This window comes from Podarcis tiliguerta (genome assembly GCF_965153285.1).
Source record: "Podarcis tiliguerta genome assembly, chromosome: 17".
Taxonomy (NCBI): domain Eukaryota; kingdom Metazoa; phylum Chordata; class Lepidosauria; order Squamata; family Lacertidae; genus Podarcis; species Podarcis tiliguerta.
In genome coordinates, this window is record NC_139550.1 from 36,103,182 (window position 1) to 36,131,167 (window position 27,986).

At 46.6% G+C, this 27,986-nt stretch overlaps 1 protein-coding gene across 1 annotated transcript; it reads right to left on the minus strand.

Annotated features, from left to right (window-relative positions):
• On the minus strand, positions 1 to 27,980 carry FAM120C (family with sequence similarity 120 member C). Its single transcript, XM_083419555.1, has 16 exons — positions 27,169 to 27,980; positions 20,098 to 20,344; positions 18,069 to 18,151; positions 16,186 to 16,314; positions 15,721 to 15,823; positions 14,529 to 14,614; positions 13,216 to 13,532; positions 12,645 to 12,930; positions 12,350 to 12,521; positions 11,714 to 11,963; positions 10,827 to 10,941; positions 5,231 to 5,440; positions 4,289 to 4,490; positions 3,707 to 3,845; positions 3,183 to 3,240; positions 1 to 1,673 (listed from the first exon to the last, which is right to left on the minus strand). Exons 1-16 carry the CDS (start codon positions 27,775 to 27,777, stop codon positions 1,374 to 1,376), a joined length of 3,306 nt encoding a protein of 1,101 aa, XP_083275681.1. The 5' UTR covers positions 27,778 to 27,980; the 3' UTR covers positions 1 to 1,373.
• Between the last annotated feature and the right edge of the window lie 6 nt (positions 27,981 to 27,986).

Consider the following 27,986-nt stretch of genomic DNA (forward strand, 5'->3'; position numbering starts at 1 on the left):
GTTTTGTTTTAAAAAAAAGATAGTTGTTGCTTTGAAACCAAAAGCTGTGATTTGAGAACGCCAAGCCCTGCACTGATTTCCAGATTGTTTGCTGAAGCTGCAGGGTGCACACAACTCAGCCTATAGAACAGTATATCACTTGAACTGCTTTATGTTCTCCTGGGTTACCCCTCCCTCTCTTGCCCCCCAAGGCTCTGGGTCGGTTTGATACTTCTGACTTCCAGCCTCCCCACCACCCGCCCCATGGCAACAGGGTGACGATCCACCCTTAGCCCCAAACCCCTTGACAGCCCCAGCCCTATTCGTTTGCTCACAGTCCTGGAATTGTAACGGTAAGTGCTCGTCCGCTTGAAAGAAGTTTTCTGTCTGATATCAGGAGGCCTGCTTCATCTGCCCCAGCAGCCCTGTTAGCAGGGCCAACCGCCGGCCACTGGGGACACAGGTCCTTTAATTCACAAAAAACGCATAGCGCATTTCGGAACGCAAGTTGTCTCCCGGGAACGTTTTCACCCTTTCCGGGCTTGCCGCATTCATATTTATATATAGCTCTATTCACGTTATATATAAATATAATCTCTCTCTTTCTCTCTCTTATATATAATAAAAAGCACAAGCTGACTGCTATACACACCTGGGAGTATAAGGTGCAGTAGCTGTGCTGCTCTCTCTCTCTCTCTTAAAAATCATTGTCTTTTCCTACACCCCCCCCCCCCAAAATAAAACTTCGCTCCATGCTGTTTGCCACCATCCCCCCCGCCCAAGCAACACTGCTGTTTGGCCTGCTGGTGGGGGAGCTGGCAAGAAATTAACAAGGCAGGCAGGAAAAATCTGCCCCATTTTAAAATAAAACCTTGCCGGCTTTTTCTCCTTTAAAAAATATCCCATTCCCCAAATCCAGCATTACCATAAATCTTGCACCCTAAAAACAACCCCCCCCCTATAAAATTAAAAAAAAAATCAAAACAAATTCAAATAAAAAATTTAAAAAGAAACAAAAAATGCCGCCCTTTGGGATCCGATTGGCACAATGGCAAATTCAAGGGGCAGAGAGCAAAAAGCGCCTATGTGGTCACCCAAGGTGGGACAAGAGCCCCAAGCCATCCCATGTCACTCCACTCCACCCTCCAGGGCTGCATCTGCTACTCACAGGGAAGAAGAAGCACCCATGACACAAACCCTCCAAATGCGAGTTGTCAAGAGGGCTCTGCTCCTGGACTCCCCACCACTTAACCATTCTCACCAGCTCAAATGTTTCCATTCTGGGGATTTGCAGAAGTGGTGTATCCTCCCCCCCAGCCCCACTAGTTTGCAACGCCATGACACTTCTCTCCACCGCCCCACTGCCCGCCAATCGGACCCGCGGCGGCTTCCATTCACTCCTCTTTCTGCAGAGCTGGGAAGGAAAGCTTGTTCTCCGGGCACCGTTCAGGATCCCCGCTCAGCGTCCCGAAGAACGGGCTGTTGTTATTGCACGAGTCAGCGTCTCTGGCTAAGGCACAAGGTGATGTGGCTGAGGGGCAGGCTCCAGCCCCTGGGTCCTCGCCCACCGTGGGCGTGGTGCCCCCGTTCCCGTTCACCTGGGACTGAGGACGGCTGCTGCTGCTGCTACTGCTGTTGCCACCATTGTTGTTGTTGTTGAACTCTGGTGTCTTGGCAGTTCCTTCTGCAGAGCCCTGGCAAGTACAAGAGGAGGTCTTTAGCGGGGGCTGGAGTTGGAAAAACTAAGTAGAACACCCAGGTCCTGGGATATTGACTAGAGAGATCCAACCTAAAGATGCAGATACAGTGGTGCCCCGCAAGACGAATGCCTCGCAAGACGGAAAACCCGCTAGACGAAAGGGTTTTCCGTTTTTCAATGCGCTTCGCAGGACGAATTTCTCTATGGGCTTGCTTCGCAAGACGAAAATGTCTTGCGATTCTTGCAATTATTTTTCGCTCCCCACCCCCTTTTTCTAAGCCGCTAAACCACTAATAGCCTTTTAGCAGCTAATCCGCTAATCCCTTAAGCCTTTAATAGCCGCTAAACCGCTAATAGCGCTAATCCGCTAAGAGGGTTGCTTCGCAAGACAAAAAAACCGCTAGACAAAGAGACTCGTGGAACGGATTCTTTTCGTCTTGCGAGGCACCACTGTACTTCTGAGATGGGGACAGAAGGCTGCTTCTATCAAAATCCTTTGCCTTGCATTCAGCATGACACAGAGAGCCCATACTGCTTTCCAAACCAGTCCACGAGGTGAACTCTTTTAACCTCAGAGCCACTCGTCCACCTGCATCACACTGCCCAATCGTGAGGAGTTTTTTCCATCTCAAAAGATGCAAGATAATGAAGGTAAAGGTAAAGGGACCCCTGACTGTTAGGTCCAGTCGTGGCCAACTCTGGGGTTGCGGCGCTCATCTCGCTTTATTGGCCAAGGGAGCTGGCATACAGCTTCTGGGTCATGTGGCCAGCATAACTAAGCCGCTTCTGGCGAACCAGAGCAGCGCACGGAAACGCCGTTTACCTTCCCGCCGGAGCGGTACCTATTTATCTACTTGCAATATAATATGACATATAATAACATAATAAATATAATATGAAATATAATAACAGGTGCCAAATAAAACAAAGCAAAAGTGGAACGGAATACCTTGAACTAAACATAGGGGGGAAATTCTGTAGCAAAATCAAACATAATAAATGTCACCCCCCCAAAAGGTGCAAGACATGAAGTTCAAGGAGAGAAACAGTTCTCTTATTTCTCATACCCAGTTAGCTCTTTTCCACCTAGGAACCATTCAATAGACAGGTGAATTGCAACCTGCTATTCTTTATACTGAAAGGCTTCTTTTGCTGGTGATGGGCTAAAATACCACCCTCATTTTATGGATGGAAAACTCGGCCACCCCTAGAAGCAAAAGGAGCTGAAAATAAGCAGGCCGAAGAAAGGAGGATTCTTGGTTCTCCCAAGGTGGGGATGGACCTCCAAGAGCTCTATTTAGCAGCATCCATTTTTATTTCTTCCAAAGTGTGCCTCAAAGCGGCTGACATGAAGAGTACCCAGAGTGTGGACTGTTGCAGTGGTATCCCTTGGCAGCAAGTTGGCAGATACTTTTAGAAGAAAAGGGAAAAGAGGATCCACCAGTGACATAAAAACGGGTTTGGACACTGCACAGGGAACAACAGGGGAGGCAGAGACACATACTTGCTTGCTCACTTTCTTGTTTCCTTTGGGGGTTTTTCCAGAGTTATCACGACCACGGCTGCAACAGGAAAGAAAGGTTTTTACGAATGGAAATGAGTCATTTTATAATGTTCTCCATCTAAAGTAGTAAGTTATTAAATTGGTTAGCTTAGGATCCTAAATCTCAAATTGGTTATATAGCCTTTTATCGCAAAAGGTATCTGTTAAAATCTAATTGATGAAACAATTAATTTGTTTAAAAGGCAGATTCATTCAGCTTTAATCTTTAATTGATTTTAAGATCTTTCAACTTGCTCTGGATTCTCCCCACTCAATCCCGATTTACTGGTCTTCTCGTTCTTTTCCCAAACTGTTGAGACTCGTCTTCCCTTTCCACAGAAAGGTGCAGAATCCAGGGGCCAGGCTCCCCACTCCTCACTAGGAGCTCCAAATCTCATAAAACAGCAGGGGACAAAGGGAAACAACACCCTTTCCTGACAACCAAGGCTATACGAAGCCAAGGTGACTCGTCTAGTGGCACCTACCCTTTCCCTGGGCCTCCAACGGATACCACTTGCATGCCGAAGGAACCCTGCCCACGGGACGGCTTGCTTCCAGCCCACTGGCCCACCACCATGCCAGCAATCTCCAATTTGCCTCCTTGTGGCGGGATAGGGTGAAGACCTAGGAAAAGGGAAGAATCAGTAAGCAACTAAGCAGAGTAGACTGGTTTGCACCCTAATTTGATCACCTGCACCCACAGCTCAAGGTCAAAGCATGAGAGTTGGAAAGAAATGGCCCGACTGCAAACTCAACAGAGCTCACTGCACAGACGGAGGGCAGGCAAGGAAGCAAAACTGTTTCTGGGGCTGTACTACTTTAGACTGCAGGTGGGGAACAGCTTGCCTAAAAAGAAAAGAAACCCACCCCTATCCCAAACATTAATAAGTGGGAGGGGGGAGCCTGCAGGAGGAAGTTTGTGCAAATTAGATCAAGAGCTTCCTGCCAGGGCAAATAGGATATGATGTAACTCCCAGTGGCTGGCTCACTATTTGCTAGAGAGAAGCAGGCTATATATCATATGAAGCAAACACGTAACAGAGGCAACTGGAAGCACAGCAACTTACCTGTGAAGCCTCTGGTCCTCCCAGGGGCTGAAGGCTGAACAGAACCAATGGGGCGAGGATAGAGAGGCATAGGGTAAAAGGATGGGGCCATGGAAGATACAAAGGGTGGAGGTGGGAGCAGGGGAGGCGGAGCCTGGCGGTTGAAGTTGATGCCTTCCAGGATGCTCTGCCTCATCTTCTCTACCTTGGACACCTGTTCATTCTGTGGATCAAGGAGGAGTAGGAGGGAGACAAAAAAATAACTGAACCAGAGTTTGCTGGTATTATAAAAGTGCCAGGCACTTCCCACCGCTGTATCCCTCCAGTAAAACAATATCAAGGTCATGGAGTGTAACTAGGATGGGCCAGTTAGGGCAGTTTGCCCTGGGTATCATATGGGGAAGAAGGGTCCAAGGGCACATATTATGTGATGCATCGACAATTATTTGAACAGACGATAGAGAATGTGATCCGGTCGAAGTTAAGCACTTTGACGCCCCCACTGTAATCAGTAGGATGTAAAAATGCCTAACAAGATTGAGAGCCTTGTGGTGTATTCTATTCAGTATGAAGTAATTAAGTATGTTCTGCAGATAATAGATTGAAGCCAGATACCAGTTTGCTCAGAGGCTTGGTCATGGCAGCAGGCCAGGCAGAGTGGCAGTTTCTCATTAGCTTTGTGCCTGCAGCTTAACAATACACAAAAAAAGCACATTCAGCTGCTGAATACTGCTGGTGGGTGGGTGCTGCGGTGGGGGGGGGGGGAGAGTAAGTAAAGGCATTAGACAGCAGCAGCCAGAGAACTTTTGATAACACTCTTAGTTTCACCTACAACTATGAGGTGAGCATGTGTAGAACGCACAGGAACAACTAGATGTGGCACTGAATCAAGGGCAAAGCGGCAACTCAGGAAGTCAGCAGCAGGATCAGCAGCCACTTCCTTCTAGGAGTGCTAACCCTTACCTGTCCATCGCACAGGTCTATCAGGGGTGCCTTTTCCCATGTGGCTTTGATTAGCTTGCTCTGGAAAAGCTTCCCGTCAAAGTAGATCCATGGGCAGCAATGTTCCCAAGGGACGGGCTGCCCACATGCATCATTGGCGAAAAGGGCTGTGTCCACTCCACTCATAAACAGGGCAGCCAGCTGAACTCCCCGGGGATCCAGCTTCTCAATCTGCAATGGAAGCAACATACCTTCAGCCATCAAGGAGCTCAGTTTAGTAACAGTCCCCCACTTTGTCACGGAGACCTTAGTAACTGAGTGAGTTACCCACAAGCCTGTATTTGTAATGCAGGAGAGAGCAACAATGAGGCTTAGCACAGGAAAATGATAATGATGGTGATGATGATGATAAGTATCAGATGGAAGCCTGAGACACAGCACAGGGCTTTCATTTTTTACCTCCAAAGTCAACCAAGTCAGACCTACTCGTATGAATAGCACAGGGTTAAAAAGAGAGCATATCCGTCAAAAGCAGAGGTCAGCAAACTTTTTCAGCAGGGAGCTGGTCCGCTGTCCCTCAGACCTTGTGGGGGGCCGGACTATATTTTGAAAAAAAATAATGAACATATTCCTATGCCCCACAAATAACCCAGAGATGCATTTAAAATAAAAGCACACATTCTACTCGTGTAAAAACATGCTGATTCCCAGACCATCCATGGCCCGGATTTAGAAGGTGATTGGGCCAGATCCGGCCCCCGGGCCTTAGTTTGCCTACCCATGGTTAAAAGTGTCTTTTAGAGGTCCCTGCTCTCACCAGCCCTGGAGAGATTAATCTACAGTGGTACCTCGCAAGACGAATGCCTCGGAAGACGAAAAACTCACAAGACGAAAGAGTTTTTCGTTTTCTGAGTTGCTTTGCAAGACGGATTTCCCTATGGGCTTGCTTTGCAAGATGAAACGTCTTGCGCCTTTTTTTTTAACCGCCAATGCATTCCTATGGGAAACCGTCAATACACAGTGGTGCTTCGCAAGACGAAAAAACTCGTAGAACGAAAAAACTCGCAGAACGAATTAATTTCGTCTTGCGAGGCACCACTGTACTACATAATGGGCCAGAAGCAGGAACCGGACGCAAATACCCCATACCAAAATTTGTTAGGGCTCAGGCCTGTTCCACCAAATCTTCCCATCTCTCATCAGGGCAGACCTCTCTCTGCCAGATGTTCCCTGTGCGCCAAACTTTTAGTGGCTCTACACTGGGCAATGCGCTCTGGAGTCACGGCTCATGTGGGTATCGTACTCCCACCCTCTCTTCTCTTAGCTTTTCTACCTATCCCTTGCTGGACCAGCCCCGTTTTTAATGGAACAAAAAAATAATAGATGCAAATACCTCCAGGTATGTATGACGTGTCCTTCGTTCCCAGGGAGTACCTGCAACCTGTCCCCTCCCTCCATATTTAATATATTAAGAAGCAGGGGTCTTGGGGGGGGGGCACCAGGTGGCGCATTGGAAGATGGCCGACAATAACATCTCTCCGACCCACACGAGGTAATTAAGAGGCTGCTATGGGAAGTATGCAGCCTTCCCGACCCCCCAAGGAGATGGGGGGGGGACTGCCTTGCCAGCGGTGTCCATAATGCACCCCTGGAATCGAAAGAAGGGGGTGTAGCACAAGCCCTCGGTGAAGTCGGCTCTTCCAGACGCTTTCTCCAATCGCACTCTGGTTTGCTTCAGCTCGAAAATATAATTGGAAAGAAGCTGAAGCACATACATCAAGCGAAGTTCAGGAGTTAAGACTGCTGATTAATGCATCTCTGTGACCGGAGCGACAGGAGGGACAAATAAATCAAGTGAATGAACCACCATTAAGAGACTGGTATGTTTGGAATGAAAAGGAAGGGGGGTGGAGGAAAAAACTTTTCTTTTCTTTTCCTTATATGAGTATTAATAACCCTCCACCCCAGAAAGACGAATCGTTGCATTTTATTAATCACAAGCAGGAACTCAAGAGCTGTGTGGAGTGAATTATTGATTGAAGAGAGGACTGGTAAATATCAGAGAACGGAGGAAAATTTTATGACGCAGTTTTAAATGGCGTCTTGCTAAGACAGGCTTGTCTAAGAAAGACGGGGGGAGGAGGACCAGGATCATCAGAATGTGAATGATGAATGGAATGTGATCTAAAGCTGGCAGAGCCCTCGGATATACTTGGCAAGCCTAGGAAAATTAATGGACAGACCAAGGATAAATTCTTTAAGGAGGTGTGGAATGGTGTCTGTCCCTATGAGATATGGTTTTTGGAGAGTGTAAAACCCACACAGAGGATGTTTGTTTCCAACCCGCTTGTGAAGATTATCAGAGATCGCAAAGAAAGGAATATATGATAACAACAAGAAGATGGAAGAAAGTAATAAAGAGACTATCTGGACAGAACTGGATAGAACTGTCTAATTAAAGCAGCAATATAAGTGATGTTTGGACCCCCTTCCGGAGCTTGGAGTATGGGCATCCCCAACAAAATTTAAAAATCTGGCTGCATAATTTGGAACGAATGTGATTTGGAAATAATGTTATTTGATTGGCCTGTTAATAAAAATTATATTAAAATTTCTGGCTCTCAAGCAGACCTGAGCCCCAGCACCTCTTTCCTTAACAAAAGGAGGGCTGGTTCTACTGCTTCAGGCAACTTTTATTTCTCCAAAGATTTTTATTAAAGTTTTCACGATACAATAAAATAGTATCTAAGACAAGAAATAGAGGAGAGAGGGAAGAAGAAGAAAAGAAAGAGAGAGAAAAAGAACAGATAGGAAACATTAACACCAGTAATAGTAATAATAATAAAACACCAAATTATATGTATATAGCCCTCGCTCATAAAATTCAATCCCCATATAAGGAAGAGTCTTCTCAGCTGTCACCTGGGAGAGCTTACCTCTTCCTCAGTCCCACACCCTGGAAAAGACCCTCTCCTATCACCTCTCTGTATGTATCTTCATTTAAGAAATCAAAAGAAAAATAAACTATAAAAAATAAGCAATCATAAAGAAAACAGAGTAAAGGGGGGGATGAAAGGGGGGGAAGGCTTCCGTTTCTCTATCTGCCAATTATTTGTATTTTCGATTACTCAAAATATGTAGCATTTACACTCCAGAAATATCCAGTTTTCCCCATTCTGCTAGATGGGATCTGCTAGATCTCAAATTTTCTTCCCAGACACCCAGACATCTTTTCTCACTCAGGAAGTATAATGTAGCTCTTCATTTATGCATTGTTATCTTCAAGTGTCCAATATGTGTATTTTTCCCTAGTTCCTCGTGGTGAGTTTCTCCTCAGGGGTTCCAACCTTTCTCAGTAATGTAGTAATTCATCTTTGTTTGCCGGTTAAATCTTCATTAAATCATTTTTCATTCTTTTCTTTCCCCCCATCTCCTTTTCTGTTTGCGTATTTGTTTTTCCACATCTCATCAGACACAGCTTTGAAAGCGCATTCAGTATAAAAAACTATGCTTTGAGCTGTCATCAGCTGTTTTTGTGGTCAGTAAATTTCCAACTTTACAGCAGATTCCGTCATCAGCTCCCACCTTTCTGGCAGCCATAAATCTGTCTCCTCAGTTCCATCTGGTATTTTTTTCACATTTAGACAAAAATGGCCCCTCTGTTCGCCGACTGCAGATCCTACACCTCCCATTCGTCTTATCTGTATCCCAATCTCCTTAACCATCTCCTGTAATCTATTTCTTAAGTCTATTAGCTGTGCCTTTGCATGAGTTTAAGGATCAGTGATGTCTTTAGTGTCAGCATGATATATTACGCTGTCTTCGCTTCCCTGTGTTTTGTGACGCAGACAGCAATTCCCACTTTCATTTTCCATCAACTCAGCACACGGAAACAAGGGTTTACAAAAGACGCAAAAAATAAATTATAAGCAATTTTGAGCTCCAATATTTCCAGGCAGTAAATTGTTTAGATCTTCTTGAAAAGGCTTTCTGCCTGTTATCTGTTATTGCTTTTAACTGTCTGCAGTCTTTCCCCTCTGTGTGTTATTAATTGACAAATACAGAATCCAATTTATATTCCTTTCTTTCCAGTCCTACTAATAATAATTAAGATAAGGAGGGTGCAAACTTTAAGCTCTAGTTTAAGAGCGATTATGCAGCGCTCAAACCAATACATTCACCTCGCTGTAGACATATTTCACCTCCACAGAGATTTATCTTTCCCTCAGTACGACAATGAATGTCTTCTTCAGAATATCTGAGGCCGTGCTCTTCAACGTCCCTTAGTCCCAAGGGGAGTTAGGTAGCCAGATTTATCCCCTCACCACCTCTCATCTCTGCTAGTGTAGCGCTAGCAGACGTTATCTCACTTTGCCATAGTTCCAACCAGAAGTCCCTGCCTCAGACTACTTTTAAAGATCGCAGTGGCCCTCCGGTTACACCTCTAAACACTATGCCACGGATTTCTTTCACTACTGCTCTACATCAAATTCCTCTGCTTAAAGGTCTATGCAATCCAATGTCATACATGCAGGATGACTTTATGTACATCACAAGTTTTAGGTCTTGTTGTCATAAGCAACAGGAAGTGGTAGTAAACCCATTTGTGGATGGCCCCTCTGTAACCAGGGCTCTCATGATGGAATGTTCATGCACAGAAAAGGTTCCCTGTACACAGAAAACTAGAATACCAGTAAGAAAGCCAAGATATTAGATTAGACCCCTCCCTCAACCACCACCAACAAGCCTGCATGCACATTCTCTATGTACAAGGAATATATGATCTCTCACCTGCAGTCTGGAGCAGAACAGCCCAAACATAGGTGAATTCCAGTCTAACAAACCTTGTCAGCAGAAGCCCCATGCAAGGACTTCCACTTGCACAATGGGGCTTCCCCCCACCCCCTGCATGAGTCCCAAAACTGACTTGTGGGGGAGGCATCAAGAGAACATCCAAAACACCTTGCAGGGAGGAAAGAGGGAGGGAGAAGGGCTGAAATACTTGCGCAGACAGAATGTTTTGTCCTAGCACAATACTGAATTCCACCCATTGTATCATCTGCCATCAGAGACAAGACAGGAGTCTGAAATTTCAGGTTTTGGAAAATTAGAAGTTTTGGGTTAGCAGGAACAGCAGCAGTATGAGAGGAGATGGGATGGGATGGGATGGGTGAGTGAAAGGCAGCAAGGAAGCATTGACAATGGGAGTGCATCTGCAAAAAATGCATGATTTGCAGGAAGGTTTTGCCTCTCATGGACAAGAAAGGTTCCCCTTCTTTAGCCCACGAGCTCTAATCCACTGAGCTGCCTTCCAGATTCCCTGCAACAGAGATGGGGAATCAATGCCCTCCAAATGCAATTTGACTCGCTCATAGTCAGGGGTTATGGGAACTGTAGTCCAGCAACATCTGAGAGGGTTCCTAGATTAAGGTTACCAGATTTTTTCCAATGAATCCGGGGACACTTTTCAACTTCAATGGGTTTTGTATGGGGACAGATTTGTAAATCTAGGGACTCTTCCCAGGAAACAGGGACGTCTGGTAACCTTATCCTAGATTCCCCACTCCTGCCCTAAGGGTATAAAGATTGCAAAAATCAAATCCAAACTCAACCTTACCTTCAGTTCTTGAAGCTGATCTGGCTCATATAGCTGAGCAGACACAGCCTGGGCCAGGAAGGCGTCCAACTCATGTCTATGCAGGATCCGACCCCCAGGCCATTGTATCATGTATCTTAAAAAAAATGAAAAATATGACATAATTTATAAATCAAAAGAGTTACTCCACCACATACTGGGGAGGAAAGGAGACACAAGGGACACGGCCCAGCTTCTTTTTCTATTTAACTTTATTGCAGGAGAAGGTTACAAGCATTTTAACAGGAACTCAACATTAATAGCTAGCTAGATAGGTATTTTCTTGTATTTCATAGAATCATAGAGTTGGAAGAGACCACAAGGGCCATCGAGTCCAACCCCCTGCCAAGCAGGAAACACCATCAGAGCACTCCTGACATATGGTTGTCAAGCCTCTGCTTAAAGACCTCCAAAGAAGGAGACTCCACCACACTCCTTGGCAGCAAATTCCACTGTCAAACAGCTCTTACTGTCAGGAAGTTCTTCCTAATGTTTAGGTGGAATCTTCTTTCTTGTAGTTTGGATCCATTGCTCCGTGTCCGCTTCTCTGGAGCAGCAGAAAACAACCTTTCTCCCTCCTCTATGTGACTTCCTTTTATATATTTGAACATGGCTATCATATCACCCCTTAATTTGTAACAGCTTGTATTTTCTTGGAAACTCAAAATGAGTAAATAAAATGTACTTTCAGTTACTAGAGTAGGTTTTAAGCCTCAAGTCAGGAGACGATGTAACTGGCGCTCCACCCACCCGTGCACAGAGCCACAATTCTTCCAAATCCTGCTGTGCCATTCATTCCACCCATCCTGTCTCAGGAGCCCTCTTTCCTGAGCAGTCCCACTTAACATACCCAGACCTGCCCCACTCACCGTAGCACACAGCACATAAGCAGCAGGTGTGTTGGGACATTGGCGGGATTGAGCATGCCGGGGGTGTCAGATTTCATACAGGCCAAGAAGGCTCTCATGCGTCGGTTCTTGTCCTCCACTGCTTTGCCCAGCCACAGCTTCTTGAGGTTGGGACACGTCCACTCTCGAAAAGCAAGGGCCGATACCAATTCTGGAGTCTGTGGGGATTTCCCCTTGTACGCCGACCATTCCTTGACGATAACAGGAGGAGCTATGGAGGAAAGAGCAGGGCCCATCTGACTGCGAGGATAAAACACTTGCACACTGTTTCTGTAAGGAGACACAGAAGGCACTTCCCCAAGCTCACATGATCAGGAGAAACACCATTTGGAGCCAGCCCACCTGGAGGACAGATACAGGAAACCAGGATGCTGCCTATCAGTGACGACCGAATCTATTCAGCAGGCATGTACCGCAAGTCAAAGCCAACCTGTACCGCAGTTCAACACAATGGGCAATAAAAAAAGCCCCTTGCTGCCAATGAATCTCCATATTCCAAAAAGTGCCCAGGATACCTCTGGGAGGCCCACCTTCCACTTTTACAAACACAACACTGGAACAGTAAAGCAACCACAGGCTGAAGAAGGGATCACCTACTTTTCACAGGGATACGCTTGCGCACAGCCAGCCGTTCCATCCGCCTCTGGGTCTCAGCCACACTGAAGAGGACACCATAGACATGTTGCCGCGCAGCCCGGAAAAGGACAGCTGCTGGCGGCAGCTCGGTGTTGCACTCGTCTTCAATGCACACTGGGATCTTGATTTCACCCTGGAATGGAGGGTTGGAAACTGAGGGTCCAGGACTGCTGGCTCTCAGCCCCTGTGCCGCCCTCCAGGCCACCCCACAGAGAGCCAGTTAAAATAACTCAAAAGATCCACTGCCCCACCTCACCTTTGTTAGGACATGGTAGATGAATGGGTACATAAGCCCTCGCCGGTGCCGGTGCTCAGCCACCCGAAGCACCTCGGGGGCAACAGTGGGCAGGGGCGGGGTGGTGATGTCCATGTGGTTGCGAGTCGCCATGGAGAGCAGCGAAGGAATGTGAGCCTCAGGCCCACTCAGGCTCCTCTCCGAGTTGCCAGTGCCCCCAGGTGGCTGCCCCCAGCCCTGAGTCATCCTCTTCTCAGCCCCAGGATCCTCCCAGCCAGACTTGCGAGGTCCGGATTCAGAGACGTGGCTGCAGCAGTGAGAGGAAAGGGATACGCTAGCAGTCTCACACCCCGTAGCAAGCAGCAAAGCCAGGACCTGGCCCTTCTATCTAGCTTCTTCCCCCACCCCACCACACCATGAGATCAAAACTGAGGAATCCTCCTGGTTCCACCAGCCCTGCTCAATGCTGTGCACTTTCCCAGACACATGAACAGCGGTCATGGGCCCCTCCAATCCACCTTCTTCCATACATCCAGAGCTGCCAGCCCCGTCTGTCCTGCAGATCTCAGAATGCCGCTAGGTCCCCACTCACTTGGAACTGGTTCCGTTGTGCTCTTCTCCATCGGAGGAGGAGGAGGGCGAAGACCCAGGCCCAGACGATGGGGAGGGCTTGGAACTCAGGTGGTGGTTGGGGAACTTGGCGGGGCAGTTGTCATATGAAACAGGCCAGTTGTTGAAGTGTCCGCCCTTCAGAGCAGGGTCCTCGTGGAAAGGGGCTGCATCCACCAGGCCATGTGGAGAGAAGAGAAAACTGGAGCCAGGGCCGGGAAGGAAAGACGAGGAGGCGGCAACACCGCCATGAGTGGAAGGCGGATGGTACTGCATCTTTGGCCCCATCTGAGGTGCAAACTGGAGATGGAAGCAAAGGGGGGAAAAGGGTTGACAGATTGTCATTGGGGCTACCTGAGCAAAGCTGGAGAAGGGCCACAGCTTAGCAGCAGAGAACATGCTTTGCAGGCAGTCTCTGATCCCCAGGATCTGCAGTACAAAATGGGCTCAAAGAACAAGTGATGAGAGAGACCTCTGCATGAAACCCTGGACAGTGGCTGGCAGTCAGAAATAGATGGATCATGTACTGTCCACATCTTTAGCTCAAGCAATTATAAGAGTTAGAAACAAGAGTTTTATTTTTTTAAACGCTGAGATGCCTATGATGATAACATGCGTCAGATGCCACACTCCATATGGTATCACAGACTCATGGAATGTGCACAGCCCTGGCTTGGCAGAAGATGCAATGCAACAGATTTAAAAGGAGGCAGTGGTAACAAGAGGGGATCATTCTCATGGTACAGTTTTATAGCTCTCCTTGAAAAGGGATCAAATGCTCGCACGAGCACCTGCATATGAATGAATTGCAGGTGCAGACCTACCCTTTGCAAACATAGAATTTGGCCTTGGTCAGCAGATTTATACTTTATGAAGAATGAGACAGACTGTGGTAAAATTCCAGACTGTACAGTCTGAGTGCAGGAGGGAGAGGGTGTCATGTTTTTGAATGCTGTGAACTAGAGGAATATGTTTATCACAAGCCTCTTTTTTATGTGCTGGTCTGTTATACGTATGTGGCTTTTTGCATAAGAGAGCATTTTTAAAAATGACACACCCCTTGCTGCCTGAGGTAGCACAATCCAGAATTCAATCCAGAATTCAACTGCCTCACTCTCCACTGAAATACAAAATAAGCTTGTTATAGGCTTGGCTTCCAACAAGCAACAGTCTCCCCTCAATAACCCAATGAGCAATAAGGAGGCACAGCCACTGACCTGTCTATCTTGAACACAGTAATGAACAAAATTATCAAGAAAAGTTGAACATCTGCCTAAAACAAGTCTGGGGACTTACCACAGCCTTCCCAGAAGGGAGCGGTACCATTGGATTGCGGTTCATAGGTGCTGCCCCTCCAAAGTGGTTGGGCCCAAAAGCTGGAACTGAAACACAGAATTGTCACCTTGTTAAAATACAGGAATCTCCATTTTCCCAGCACACCCCTGCCAGGACCATTAAAAAGACTGAGTGTGGATACCTGCTAATGTACAAGTTGGTTAAACTAGGATGTGGTTGATGAACATTTCAAAAAGCAGGTGTGAGCAGGGGGAGTCATATTTTTGTTTATGAAGGAAAGTCATTTATGTCTTTCCCAAGCTGGTGACTGTGACTTTGTACCTTTGGCCAACCTTATGGTACTCTGCCATGCTGGAACCCCTGCACATGGCAGCATGGTTTAGGAAAGTAGCTCTCAAAGATTTGCGTAAATCTCCTGAGAAGAGGGTGGTGTTCAATGCAGAATGAGGACACATACTTTGGTCCAGAAATCCTGGAGGAATTTTGTCTGAAAAGTCACTCCAGACCAAAAAAAGAAAGGAGGGGGTGCTGATTGATATACCAGTTCTCTTGTCCAGCAAAAGGTAAATAGTAGACTGCAGTTCACTGGCAAACCATTGTTCAATTTTCAACAGATTCCATATTTCCTCTGATTATTGAGATTCTTGCAAAAGATGCTGGACTAGGGGAATTTAAAGTCCATCAAGGCACCTATATCCTTAAACAAGTATGCATATTCAGAGGCACTTAACCCAGATTAGCTGTGCCTCGTTAAGAGATCCTGAGAATGCACTCTTGCTATGTAACTTTAACACACAACTGTGGACAATGAGGAACGGCTGTTAATAGTAGTTTTGTAGGAGGGCAGAATGTGTGAATGGCTCAATGAGATTACCAGCACCTGGCCTGGAAAGGTGCTCCAGTGCCTTTAGCAGACCGTGACACAGAGAAGTTCAAAAGGTGGAGTTTCTGGCTCCCTGTAATGCATGGCCACTGGGAAAGCCAATCCAAACTTCTTCCAGCCACGTGGCTAATGAAAGGCACCCAAGCCCTCTTTGGGCCAGGAGGTGGCAACTCTAGAGAAAAGTGCAGACTTGATCTCTCCCAGCGGAGGGCGCCATAGGGTATCAGGCAGGGCCTCACCTTCTTGGACAGCGGGAGAAAACACGGCTGAGAGAGAGGTGAGGTTGACCAGCGCCGCCTGGATACTCACGAACATACGGGGACTGGCCCACTGGGGTAGGAGGTGCCTTCGTGGCCACGGAATAGTATTCTACAGCCTTCTTGAAACGCTCAATTTTATCTTCGGTCCTGGACTGGGGAGGAACCAGAGGAAAAGAAAGTGACAGGGGCGGGGAGAGGAGTGCGGCCAATTGCAGGTCGCAATGGCATTCGGTGTGAAAATCCTACCGACCAGCACAGAGGGCTATAATGGTATGTGATCTGCTATTGCTATGGGGTTGGAGGCACAGGCCACTATGAACCAACCAGCTGCTGTGGACTGCGGAAGCGCTGAAACGGGAACCCAGGATCTAACCCTCATTTTAGCAGTCCCCATAAATAAGCCTCTTTTCCTTCTGCGGATCCCTTTATCCCAAACCTCTCCGCTGCCTGCAACTTTCACAGCAGCTGCGATGATAGGTGGAAATTCAGCCCGGCACCACAGGCTCTGTCTCACCTGGGAGTGCTTGAAGACATCTCTCCCTATCACATCCAAGTTGGAGGGATTTTTGATGGAGCTGACATACTCGGACACAGCCTTGATGACCACATCACAGGGTGGCAGGACCAGCTGATGGGCGCGCACCTAGAACCAGCACACAAAGCACTTAAAATCCCTGGCAAAGGCAAACAGCAAGGCAACATCTCTGTGCTCTACAGGCCTGGTAAGCAACAACTTCTACCAGAGGGCTATTTTGGGGACAGTCCCCACACGCACCAGGTGGATGAACAGGAAGCCCTACTGCCGCAGACCCTTTCTACATGTCTCTTTCTTCTCTGGACTTGCAATGGGGTGCCGTAGGAAGATACATGGCTTGTACCTTTCAGGGACCAAATTTGGCCCTGGGGCCTCCCAGCTGCTGATCCCTAGCGCAGAAGCATGGTGCTCCGAGATCCTGAAATGGCTCCACCCTATTATGCAGCTCTTGCTAGTGACAGAAGCTCACCTGGTTCAACTGCCTTATCCCAAAGCAGGATCCTCTGCGCATCACTGACTTTGACACCAGATCAGATTCACATAACAATCATGTTTGTTGGGGATACAACATATCATTTGGCATTTGCTACAGAAAAGGAATATGAAGGAAGATTGCTGGAATCTCTAAACATGAAGGGATATGAAGTGAGCATATACCAGGGAAGCTGCAAATCGGCTACAGACCCCTGCCATATACCCACTGCATGTCTGAAGTCATATTATCTCCTCTTCATATGTGTTTGCCAAGTTACTTGGGAGGTACTCATTTTCTCAAACCATCAGGGGAGACCCTTCTCTGGGTGTGCCCCCATCACCTTAAGGGGCATGGTACCCTCCTTATGCCCCTTTCACTTCCCAATACCTTTCTGTTTACCTAGTCGTTTGGGCAAGCATCACCAATGTACTTTGTTTTATCTTGGCTGTTGTATCGATTTAAAATGCTCTAATTCCAATGTAGGTTTTGTATGGCATTATTATAACTGCTTCCTAAGCCCCCTTGAGAACCCTTGTGGGGCTAGAAGACATACCTTTTCACACAAATAAAGATGCTTACAACACAAATCAAACACTGGCATACACCTGACAAATATGACTGCCTAGGGCATAAAGCATGTACTGATCTTATCTCCTTTACAGCAGCCAGCATGGAGCGTGACATTGGCAGAGAACAGGAGAGTAACCCATGCCAGAGGTTCATCATAAATTTCCTCTTCTTGTTGTGTGGCTAGATCCATCAAAAGTCCTCCAGCTATATGAAGCTGTGGCAGTAGTTTAAAAACAAAAAAACTAAACAACAAAAAAGATGCTGAAAAAATGCACCCTGACCCCCCCCCCAAGAGTCATGCTGTGACTCTTTTTTTCTAAACCTAGCCTAATTCCATTATATCTCTAAACAGAAGTTGCTGAACTACAAATTCCATCATGTCTGACCACCGGCTATGCTGGGGCTGATGGGAGATGGAGTTCAACATCAGGAGAACTACCAGCCCCCACATGCTCCACCCCTCTTCCAGAGCTAGGGACAGAAATCTTAGTTTTTATTAGCCTTGGTCCAAACTGCATTTCTCCCACTTGTCTGAAGGACAAATGTCATACGGAGTTCAAGTAGAAGCTATCCTCAGCACCACCACTCTAAACATCAGAGCCACCCTTTCCCAGAACTGGTTTTGAAAGCACTGCCTCTCCCGCCGCTCTTCAGAAACAATCATGTCTCCCAAGAGTTGTGGACAAAAGATTTTGGAGTGCTAGTTCCAATCCACCTCACAGTCTTTTCCACTTAAGACACCACTGCACCAGTTCATTCCCCAAAGGGTTTCCTGCCTTGCTGCCCTCAAGACAGGACAAGGGGATGATGGCACTACCTTGAGTGAAGCTAGTGGGTGGTCTGGTCCAAGAAGGCTCCAATGGAAGGCAGCCAAATCTTCATCTGGAAGGATGTGGTTCCCTGGGAGCAAAAAGGGGATAATAACTGAACAGCTGCCAACAAACAAGAGGTTTCAAACCCTCTGCCCCCCCCATCCAATTTATTTCTCTGCCTTTCCAATAGGTAAAACACAGGTATGCAGAAACAGGTCTCACTGGACTGAACCTGCTAGTGTTAAGGTTTAAGCACATTAAGTATAAAGGTAAAGATAAAGGGATCCCTGACATTTAAGTCCAGTCGCGAAAGGCTCTGGGGTTGCACGGAAACGCTGTTTACCTTCCCGCCAGAGTGGTACCTATTTATCTACTTGCACTGCATGCTTTCGAACTGCTAGGTTGGCAGGAGCTGGGACCGAACAACAGGAGCCCACCCCGTTGCGGGGCCTCAAACCACCAACCTTCCAAGCGGCAAGTCCAAGCGGCACTGTGGTTTAAACCACAGAGCCACCTGCGTCCCATACATTAAGTATAGTGTGATGCTAAAGACTCTCCTGCACACAACACACACATATCCACATTCTAGTACAGAAGTTATATACATTTGCATGGAGCTACTTAATTTGCACACGTTCCTCCAGCTGAAACAAAGCACAAATTGAATCCAAGCCCAACCAAGGTGGCGGAAGTTCCTAAGGAGAGCGTGTCTGGAGTTATCAATACCCAATTCTGAGAGGAGCAACTTGAATTCTCTGTCCACATTCAATTTCTCTCTGTGGAAGCTTCTTGTGCCAGCAATGACCCAGAAATTGCAAGCACATTTGGCTTCCATCCACGTTCTAGACTTCTGCCAGTATAGTGTTCAGCTGGACTCATAGGGACTGTTCTTATGGCCTTGACCAAGGCGTCTCCTAAAGTTTTCTGAGGTCATAGGTATGGTGGATCACTTACAGAACCACTTTCCAGATGCTCCCATCCTCACTCAAACCTTTTCCCTGAGGAAATATTAAGTACTCATGTCCTGAACAGAATTTAAGTTCTCTCTCATCTTCACTGCACGTTCCTCTTCTTTCTCATATTGAAAAGACACACATTGGCATGGGGCTGTAGCCCAGAGGTAATGCCATCCCAGTTAAAAATATCGTATCCAGGAGAGCTGCTGCCAGTCAGAGCAGACAATACTAAGGGGATGGTCTAACTCTGCACAGATCCGATATAGCAGAAGGCAGCTTCCTATGTTCAGACAACCTTCTGGATTCTTTCTAGTTCCTGCCAATACTAGTGCAGTGTAGTGATTTAGCGTGTTGCACTAGGACCCCACTCAGCCATGAATGGTGACCTTGGGCCAATCAGTCTCTTAGCCTAACCTACCTCACAGGGTTGTGGTGAAGATAATTAAGGGTGGCGGTGAAGAACCATGTGTCCCACCTTGAACTCCTTGGAGGAAAGGTGAGATATAAATATAATAATTAGATAAATAAATACACAGCAGCCCTTCGCCAGTATTTGGACACTTCCTAACCCTCTTTTTCTTTCCCCCAGATCAGACACTCCCAGCTGGAGTAGAACCAAACACTGAAGTTGGGGGGAAGTTGGGAGTGTGAAAATGAATTTAGCACCTGTGATCTGACAGCCCTTCCTGGGTCTCTCATTAGCCCGAAAGATACCAGACATTCCATCTGTAAAATTAAGCTGGATCGTGGCTTTGCTCAGAGACACCCTGGGAATGCTATAGTTAGGCAGAAAAAAGACTGTGTGTGAAACATTTAACTAACACAATTTTTTGAGTACTTGTACCCCTCGTTTTAAAGTCAAGGCACTGAAATATATGCTGCTGAAGTGTGCCACTGCCTACTCCTGCTGATTTTATGTTTCACTCTTTTTACAGCCTTCACAACAACTGTGGGAGGTGAGTTAGGCCAAGGGAGAGCATCTTGCTCATGGCTGCCTAGTGTGCTTTTTGCCCAAGCAGGGAATTGGACCTAAGCCTCTGAAACCTTCACTCACTCAGCCAATCCATTTTCAACATACCGAGCAAGGCAGCGAAGATGGGAAAGCTGCTTAGCTTGAGGCCCAGCTGCTTGGCCACTTCTTGCATCAGGAACTGGTTGGTGGTGAGGTTCTTGCCATTCCAGCTCAGTTTGAGGGCATGGGAGCTATAATAGGAGGGTATGTTGCAGAGGGCATACTCGGAGTCATGGGCAATGAGCCCATGGAAACCGTTCTCCCGGAAGAAGGATACCACTTCCTGATGATGATCCTCCAGGCTCTGGAACACCTGCAGAAAAGAAGGGACGAGGCTGAGTAAAAAGGCACACGGCAGAAAAGCTCTTTCGTGCTTTCGTGTTAAGCCCACCCAGTACTGAATTCACTTCAGGACAATTCCTCCACAGACTCCATCTGCTTATATATGCAGGAAAGCGGCTCACTTCCCTTTGGAAGCTGAAAGGTATGGCATGTGAATATCAAAAATGTCATCAGAACAAGGTGTCTAGACATCATGTGTTTCATGCTGTTCTGCAAACTCTGGTTAAAGTTAACCGTGGTCTGTGATAAACTCAGGGCAAATATAACACTAAAGAGGAAGGAGGAGAATTAGAAGGGGAAAGGGAGTGGGGAGGAAGGAGGTTCCTATCGCTTAATCATGATTAGGAGGTTGTAAAATATTACATGTACACTAGATTTAGGTGTTGACAATTTTCAAGAGATATCCCACACTACAGGTTTTATCGCATATCAAGTGGGTCAACAGCCTTCCTTCCTTCCTTGTTTCTCAAGAAAAAGACATTATATACACCAGAGATCACTACTATGCTGCTTGCAGGTGCCATCTGGCATCCATGAATTTCTGAGTTTTTCTGTTCCCTTCCCCCTTTGGTCATGAGGTGGTGAGGGTGGTTACCTGTTTCTTACTTGGAAAGTACACAGGGCTGAAGGGGGAAGCTGGAAGAGCGATGTTCTTTGTCACTTCCCTTTTCAGCTCTATGTGCTTCTCAGGACTCACAGTCCCAGATCTGACTTTTACCTAGACCCCTTGGGAAAGTGAGGTGTGTGCACTTCTATCGCTCAGTCCTGGTGGTGTGAGGGTGGAGAAGAGAAGTTATCAGAGGGCATGGCACCCACAGCACTCACTCCAAATGTGCCCAGAGGCCCAAAATGGTTGGCACCCGTAACCTATACAGTTAATGGTTTACTGTGATTCCCTACATATTTCTCAAGAGGGGACAGAGGCTGGAAAGCTATTTTAGTGTGAGAAAGAAACCAAGGAAAACAAACTGGAAGCAAGACAGAAACTCTTAAAAACCAAAGGTGATTAATGGCAAAGCAGCAAGAACTAGGCTGTTTATCTTTCAAATCAGGATTTAAAAAAACAATATAAAGGCAGATCCTGGGGGTTTGTTGACCACCCTATTATCCAACTATTGAACATTTAAGGGACTGAGTCCTGTCACTGTAATCTTAAGGCTTTGTTCCCCTGCCCCAACCCCAAAATAAATAAATTATTTGACATTTAATGGGAAGCAAGACATTACTCTTGCTATAAATGGCGGCCACTAGCATTTCCTTAGTGATCGTTAGTCCTTTAGCTGAAATCTTTAGCCCTTTCAGAAGAACATTTTGCAAACCCCTAAGGCTTAAAGATCCTGTCCCTGAAAAACATAAAAAGGGCCTCCTGAAGTTGATGCAGAAGTATCTGCTAGGGAGGGTTAATGGATAAAATGATGGAATTCGTTCCTACAAGACACAGTGATGGTTCACTAGCTCAATTAGCTTGTATAAACTATTTTTTTGTCAAATTCATGGGGAATATGACCATCCATACTCACATCCATGATAGATAAATACCTTTGATATTCAGAGGCATAAAACCTACTGAATACCAGGAGCAAGCCATCAGCTGTGTGCTCCCAAAGACTAGGCTGATTGCTAGACTACATAGACATCAGGCTGATTCAGCAAAGTTGGCTGCCTTCTCCCACCTGCAATTTTGGAAATTTAACTTCATTGGATCAGAAATCCAAGTGTGTCTCGTTTCTCCTGCCGCCTCTCAAACATCTGTCAGTTATTATTTTTATTTGTGTCCTTTCCTGTTTCCTGCATTGAATGATTTCATGCCCACCCACCCAGTAAATACAGAATGCTGGTATTCCTGCTGATTGTTTTACTTCATCCAAGAGCTTCTTATAGGTTCATTGCCCTGAGAAACACCAAGAGCCATAGCAATCACCAGAAAAATAGCAAGTACCAACATACTGATATGCATTTTATCTGTAGGTTACCAACATCTAGCATCATCACAATCTGTCCCCACACAAGCCAACAATAAGACACAATAATTTCAGGACAGTGTTAGAACTTCACCAGGCGCCAGGTGTGGAGCAAGTCCAATTGTGACCACATGGAGATCTCTGAGTGCCAGGTTGGCGACCGACATCTCCATCTGGCTGCCCCTCCAACTTTCTTAAGCAGGTAAGCAGAAGAGCTTATTTATTGCATTTATACCCCACCTTTTTCTCCATGGTTCACTCCCCTCCTCAATTCCTACAATGACCCTACAATGTCGGTTAAGAGGCTGTGACTGGCCCATGGTCACCCAGTGAGCTTCAAGATTTGAGTCCTGGTCTGACACTCTAACCACTACACCACCCTGGCTTCCTAGAGTATTTCTGCTATGGGGCAGCTGTATAAATTAGTAAGGTAAATAAATATGGGGAAAATCAAATGTCCCTTAGAGAAGGATCTGAAATATTTTCCTTGAAGCTTAAATTTGTATATTCTGGATTCTTTTATTTGCTGTTTTAATGTGTCGTAAACTGCTATGATATTTTTTTCTTTAAAATATAGAACTGTATAGAAATGAAGCAAATAATCATAACAAACTTCATTTAAAAAGAGATGCATAGACATTGCGTTGTGGCAACCATAACCTCGGTTTAAGGTGCCATTTGGTGATTAGCTGATATACCTGAGGTTCTAACACTGTTTCAGGACCACCCATCCACACTTCGAAAAGACTGCACTCCTAAGGTAACACACTCACTGAAAGCCAAATGACATTCCAAAAATGAACAAAAAAGTTATTTCTTGTAACTCAAATCTTAGTTTAAGAGATTAAAGCCACAATCATGATAAGACAGCACAGAACATGGCCTCTGCTCCAGTATACAGCCCTCTAGTTTTTTCTTGGGGGCGGGGGGAGCAAATTCCTAGATCTCTCCTTCCCTCTCTCTCTTTTTTACAGGAAGAGAACCTTAAAAGCATGAAGGGCTATTTCTGCTAAATGCCTACAAGTGACACGGTATCTCAGTATAGAATCCAGCAGAAAGTTGCCATACTACACTGTGTATGAATCCCCATCCTTCCACATGTCTCTCTTGCTTTATATCCACACACTTACTGCTTCCAACCATTTTAAGAGCCTCACTCCCTGCTCTCCCATGACACACAGTATTGAAAACAAAATGGTTTCGTGCAACAGAGCAAAATTTAGACACACAGGCTTCAAATCGTAATGGACTTGAAGCACTGATTCTGAACTGCGAGAGACTGGGATTTCTTTAGCGCAAAACCCAAGACCTCTTAGCAAAGATGAACAGGGAAAATGGAATGGAATGCTCAGCGGCAAACTATTAAGAACTTTTGCTCTGATTTGAGGCTTCGGTTCCCTTCAATCCATCCAGCCCACAATATACAGAAATACACAGGTCAGCATGCAAAGAGCTCCTTCTATACTAGCCCAGGCTTGGGCATACCCAGCGGGTTTCCATTCCTCTTTTCTCTGCTCCCCACCCTGACACAAGGGTGGAACAGCCGACCAACCTGGATTATTATAATCTGCTTTTGAAATCTCCCTCAGTTTTCAAAACTGCCCTGTGGTATGGGAACTAACATTTTGAGAAGCTTCTTTGGATATATCCAAAGGGACTTAATGTGGAATTGTTTGGATCATGGCCACTGCAGAGATAACTGCACAAGACTAATACCAAAACCTAGTTGGGTTCAACTGTTTTCCACTCCTAAACAACATACAATCTAGATTTAAAGTACGTTTTATGTCTCACTTATTTCAAATGGAATGATTTAAGGGCAGATTCAATTCTCTCTCTGAAATCAACAGGGCTTTATTAAAAGAGTGTGCCCCATATTGTAACACTGCTTTTCCAAATGCACTCAAAGTGGTGCTGAGAACACACTTTTTAAAAATGGGTTGATCATTTATTAAATGAGGCTGTATTTAAAGCTCATCTGTTTCAGGTCAGCTGTTTCCAAAGCTTATTCAACTTCAGCTGATCTCCAAGCCTTTGCTTGCCAATTTACCTTTGGCCTCAGGAGGTTACATGCAGCTATTTGAGGGAATTTAGCTGAAATCCAGTACTCTCCATCTGCAGCCAGACACGTTGCTCCAAGCACGCCATAAGAACAGTCTTGTTGGATCATACCAAAGGCCCATCTAGTCTGCATCCTATTTTCACACTGGCCAAGGAGTTGCTTGTGCTTCTTGTAAGTGTCTTTAATGTTTGTCTTTAAAAAGGCCAGCAAACCCATCAGGTTCTACACAGGAGATGGGCAGCTTGTTCAACACTGAACGCTGTGACCAATTTCATATCTCACACATGAATGACAGAAATTGCACTGCATTTTTAAATGACCCTAGAAGATAACCATGTTCCAATTCACCATGAGCATACTGCAGTTATTCTAGAATTCTCAAATGGCTATCCTCAAATGTGAAGAACCTGTTGATCAACACTTGGAAAACCCTGGTAACAGGGACCTAGAAATCACAATGATTGGATATACAGCTTTGGGCTTGCCTTTACTTGCTTTACACACATCTTTGAAAGGTGTGTGTGAGAGAGAAGAGAGACAGACAGACAGAGGGAGGAAGGGACTAACTAATGCAGGCTTCCTCAACCTTGGCCCTCCAGATGTTTTTGGCCTACAACTCCCATGATCCCTAGCTAGCAGGACCAGTGGTCAGGGATGATGGGAATTGTAGTCTCAAAAAACATCTGGAGGGCCGAGTTTGAGGAAGCCTGAACTAATGTCCATCTTTTACATTCTTAAATCGCTTTGCAGACATTAGTAATCAGTAATCGTGACACCAACCCTGTAAGGTATATTGTCAGCATATGGGAGGCTGAGAGAACAGTGGCTTGCCTGAGACCACATAGCAAGTTTGTGGCCGAAGTGAGATTTGAACATGGAACGTCCTGGCCTCACACTAACAGCCACTATGTGACACCAGCTGACACGGGACAAGCTCACATACCCACTTTTCCCACTGCTGCTGCTGCTCCTTAATTCTATTCCCACCGCTTGGTTTTTCTCGCACACATCTGTCTAGAGACCTTTTTGATTGTCATTTCAACCAGCCCCCTAACCCTGTAAGGATCATGCAAAATGCTGTGCAACGTCCAGGCAGGGCAACTCAGGGACTTCTCTTGGTCAATTTCAGATTTGAATTCCAGTTGCCAGAACCAAAGACTACAAGAAGCACTGCATCATAGCATGCTGTAAGGGGATTCACCAATTCTTGTTCTTCCTGAGCATGTCTGCATTACCTACTATGGGGGGGGGTGGCGGGGGCTACCCTATATTGCCTTACATTACTTCATCTAATGTACTTCTGCCATTTGCCCACTGTTAGGTATGGGGAGCAAACAATCACCCTTCACAGGGCAAAATGATTCAGATATATTTTGATCTGGATTAGCAGTATAATGCTTTAGACTAGAGCACTTCTGTGTGAGCATGAGGGTGTGGGTTCTAATCCTGTTGAATGTCATTTTCTTGTACAAAGCGTAGTACGCACCTTGCTCTTATACCAGAAGCCTACAGAAGCAACTGCACATTCAACTGTGTCCTAGATACTAACTTTAGGTGTTGGTCCAGTCCACATTTTTCTAGCAAATTTTAGTTTTCTTGGCAAAAGTAAACAGTATAGAGTTCATAGCCATAGAAAACTCAACCCATGACACTTTGCTAATTTCAATCCTACAATTGTCCAGGCTTGGCTTAAATAGGTGACACAAACACTCTTGATATTATTTCTTATTGCACAGATGGTTACACTGAGAAGATCTGCCCAGAATTAGTCATGTTATTCTTTCAGCAAAACACAAATCTAATGCCAAAAACCTTGGCTTCAAAAATATTAATGAATCAATTAAAGAGAGATTACAAAAATTTAAGTACTTAAAAAATAGAATAAAGAAGAAGGGGCAGAATGTAACGGGATTGAATAATGGATGGCTAGCGTGAAAAGACACAGCACAAATTTGGTTAATAAGCTGCCAGTCACTTGGGCTAAGGAATAATTGCAGCCTGTGGTAACTTTGTAAAAACTGTGCCTGTGGTAAGGAAGAATTACTTCCAGTTGACCAAGCAGTGGAGGTTTTATAACTAGGTAGAAAACTGATTATTTCAGGCTGCCAATATGTCATAAATCAGGGGTGAGGAAAACTGTGGCTCTCCAGATGTCGCTGGCTGGTGCTAATGGGAGATGAAAGCCATTAATATCTAGAAGGCCACATGTTCTCCACCCCTGCCCAGTGAAAACAGATGCCCTTGGATGGACAACATAGTAGACGTTTTCCAGAGTTAGAAACTTCTGCAGATTTTATTTTATTTTTTTGCAAGGCCAGGCTATATGTCAAGAAGGATGCTCCACTGCTTGATGTTTGGCTCTCAGGTGAACTACAACTCACATATTGACTTTGCCAGGAAAACATTAGAATTAAAAACGCATAGGGCAAAATAAAAGGTAGGCAATAAGAAATATCAGTGGCAGACAAGGTGAGGGCAACACCTTTGCAAAATTAGTAGGTAGAGGGCCTTAACTGTAAGGAAAGGTGCCGGAGCTGCTCGACAGGGAAGGCAACAGGTGCTGAGTGACAAGGAATTTTGAGATAGAATGAAATCTGGAAAACCATGATGGGCAACAGATGAACGAAATATAACAAAAATGCCCACTAAAATGGGAGTCAGGAAACAATGAGCGTGAAGGAGTGCAAGAACCAACAGAGATGGTCAACGTTTCCGAAGCCGAACTCTACGAAATGTGATGGGATGCGTTTGGAATGGTGGTGTGGGCCTTACCTTGACCCGGAATCGAATCATGGCCAAGCGGACGCAGTGCCCCAAGCAGGCCGGGGGAAGGAACCAGGCCCGGGGTGGCGGGGTCCCCTTGTTGCCCACATGCCCAGCGATGAGCTGGGCTGTCTGTCTCTCCGCCTGCGCCTTCCTGCCCCACTCAGGCAGCCTCTCCTTCCCGAGCCCTCCGTTGAAGATGACAGCCAGCTCCAGCCCGCCTTGGTAGAGGCAGGCCTGCGAGAGGGCAGCCAGGTAGCCCACCATAGCATTCCACTGGCCCCCGCACACCCAGTCCGTCTGGTAGCCGCCGTAGAGGCGCTGCAAGGCCGAATCTGCGTCCACCAGGAGCCGAGCGGGGCACGGGGCGGCGGGGCCGGGCAAGCCGGGCGAGGGCTGCGGGTGGCCGTAGGGGCCGGCACCGACCACGGCTCCCAGGCCCGGCGCGGGCCCGGCGGGGTGCGGGTAGCCGGCGGGGGGCGGGTGGAAGGCGGCGCAGTAGGCAGGGCCCCCGCCGCCCCGGCCCCCGACGGCCCGCGCCAGCTTCAACAGGTCCACGGGCACCACAGCCCCCGGGCAGCGCTTCTCCACGAACTCCTGGAAGCCCTGCACCCCCATGGCCGCGCGCGGCGGAGGGGTGCGAGCCCCACTTCCGCGACGGGGCGGGCACCCCCGGAACCAGGACCTGGCACAGGCAGAGCTGCTCCAGCTCCTGGCGCTTGGCTCCTCACAGCGCCCGGTTGGTGGGAATGGACGCAGCCGCCATGTTGTAGCTTTCTTCTCCTTCTCCTCCTCCTCCTCCGCTCCTCCTCCTTCCCCCGCAGCTG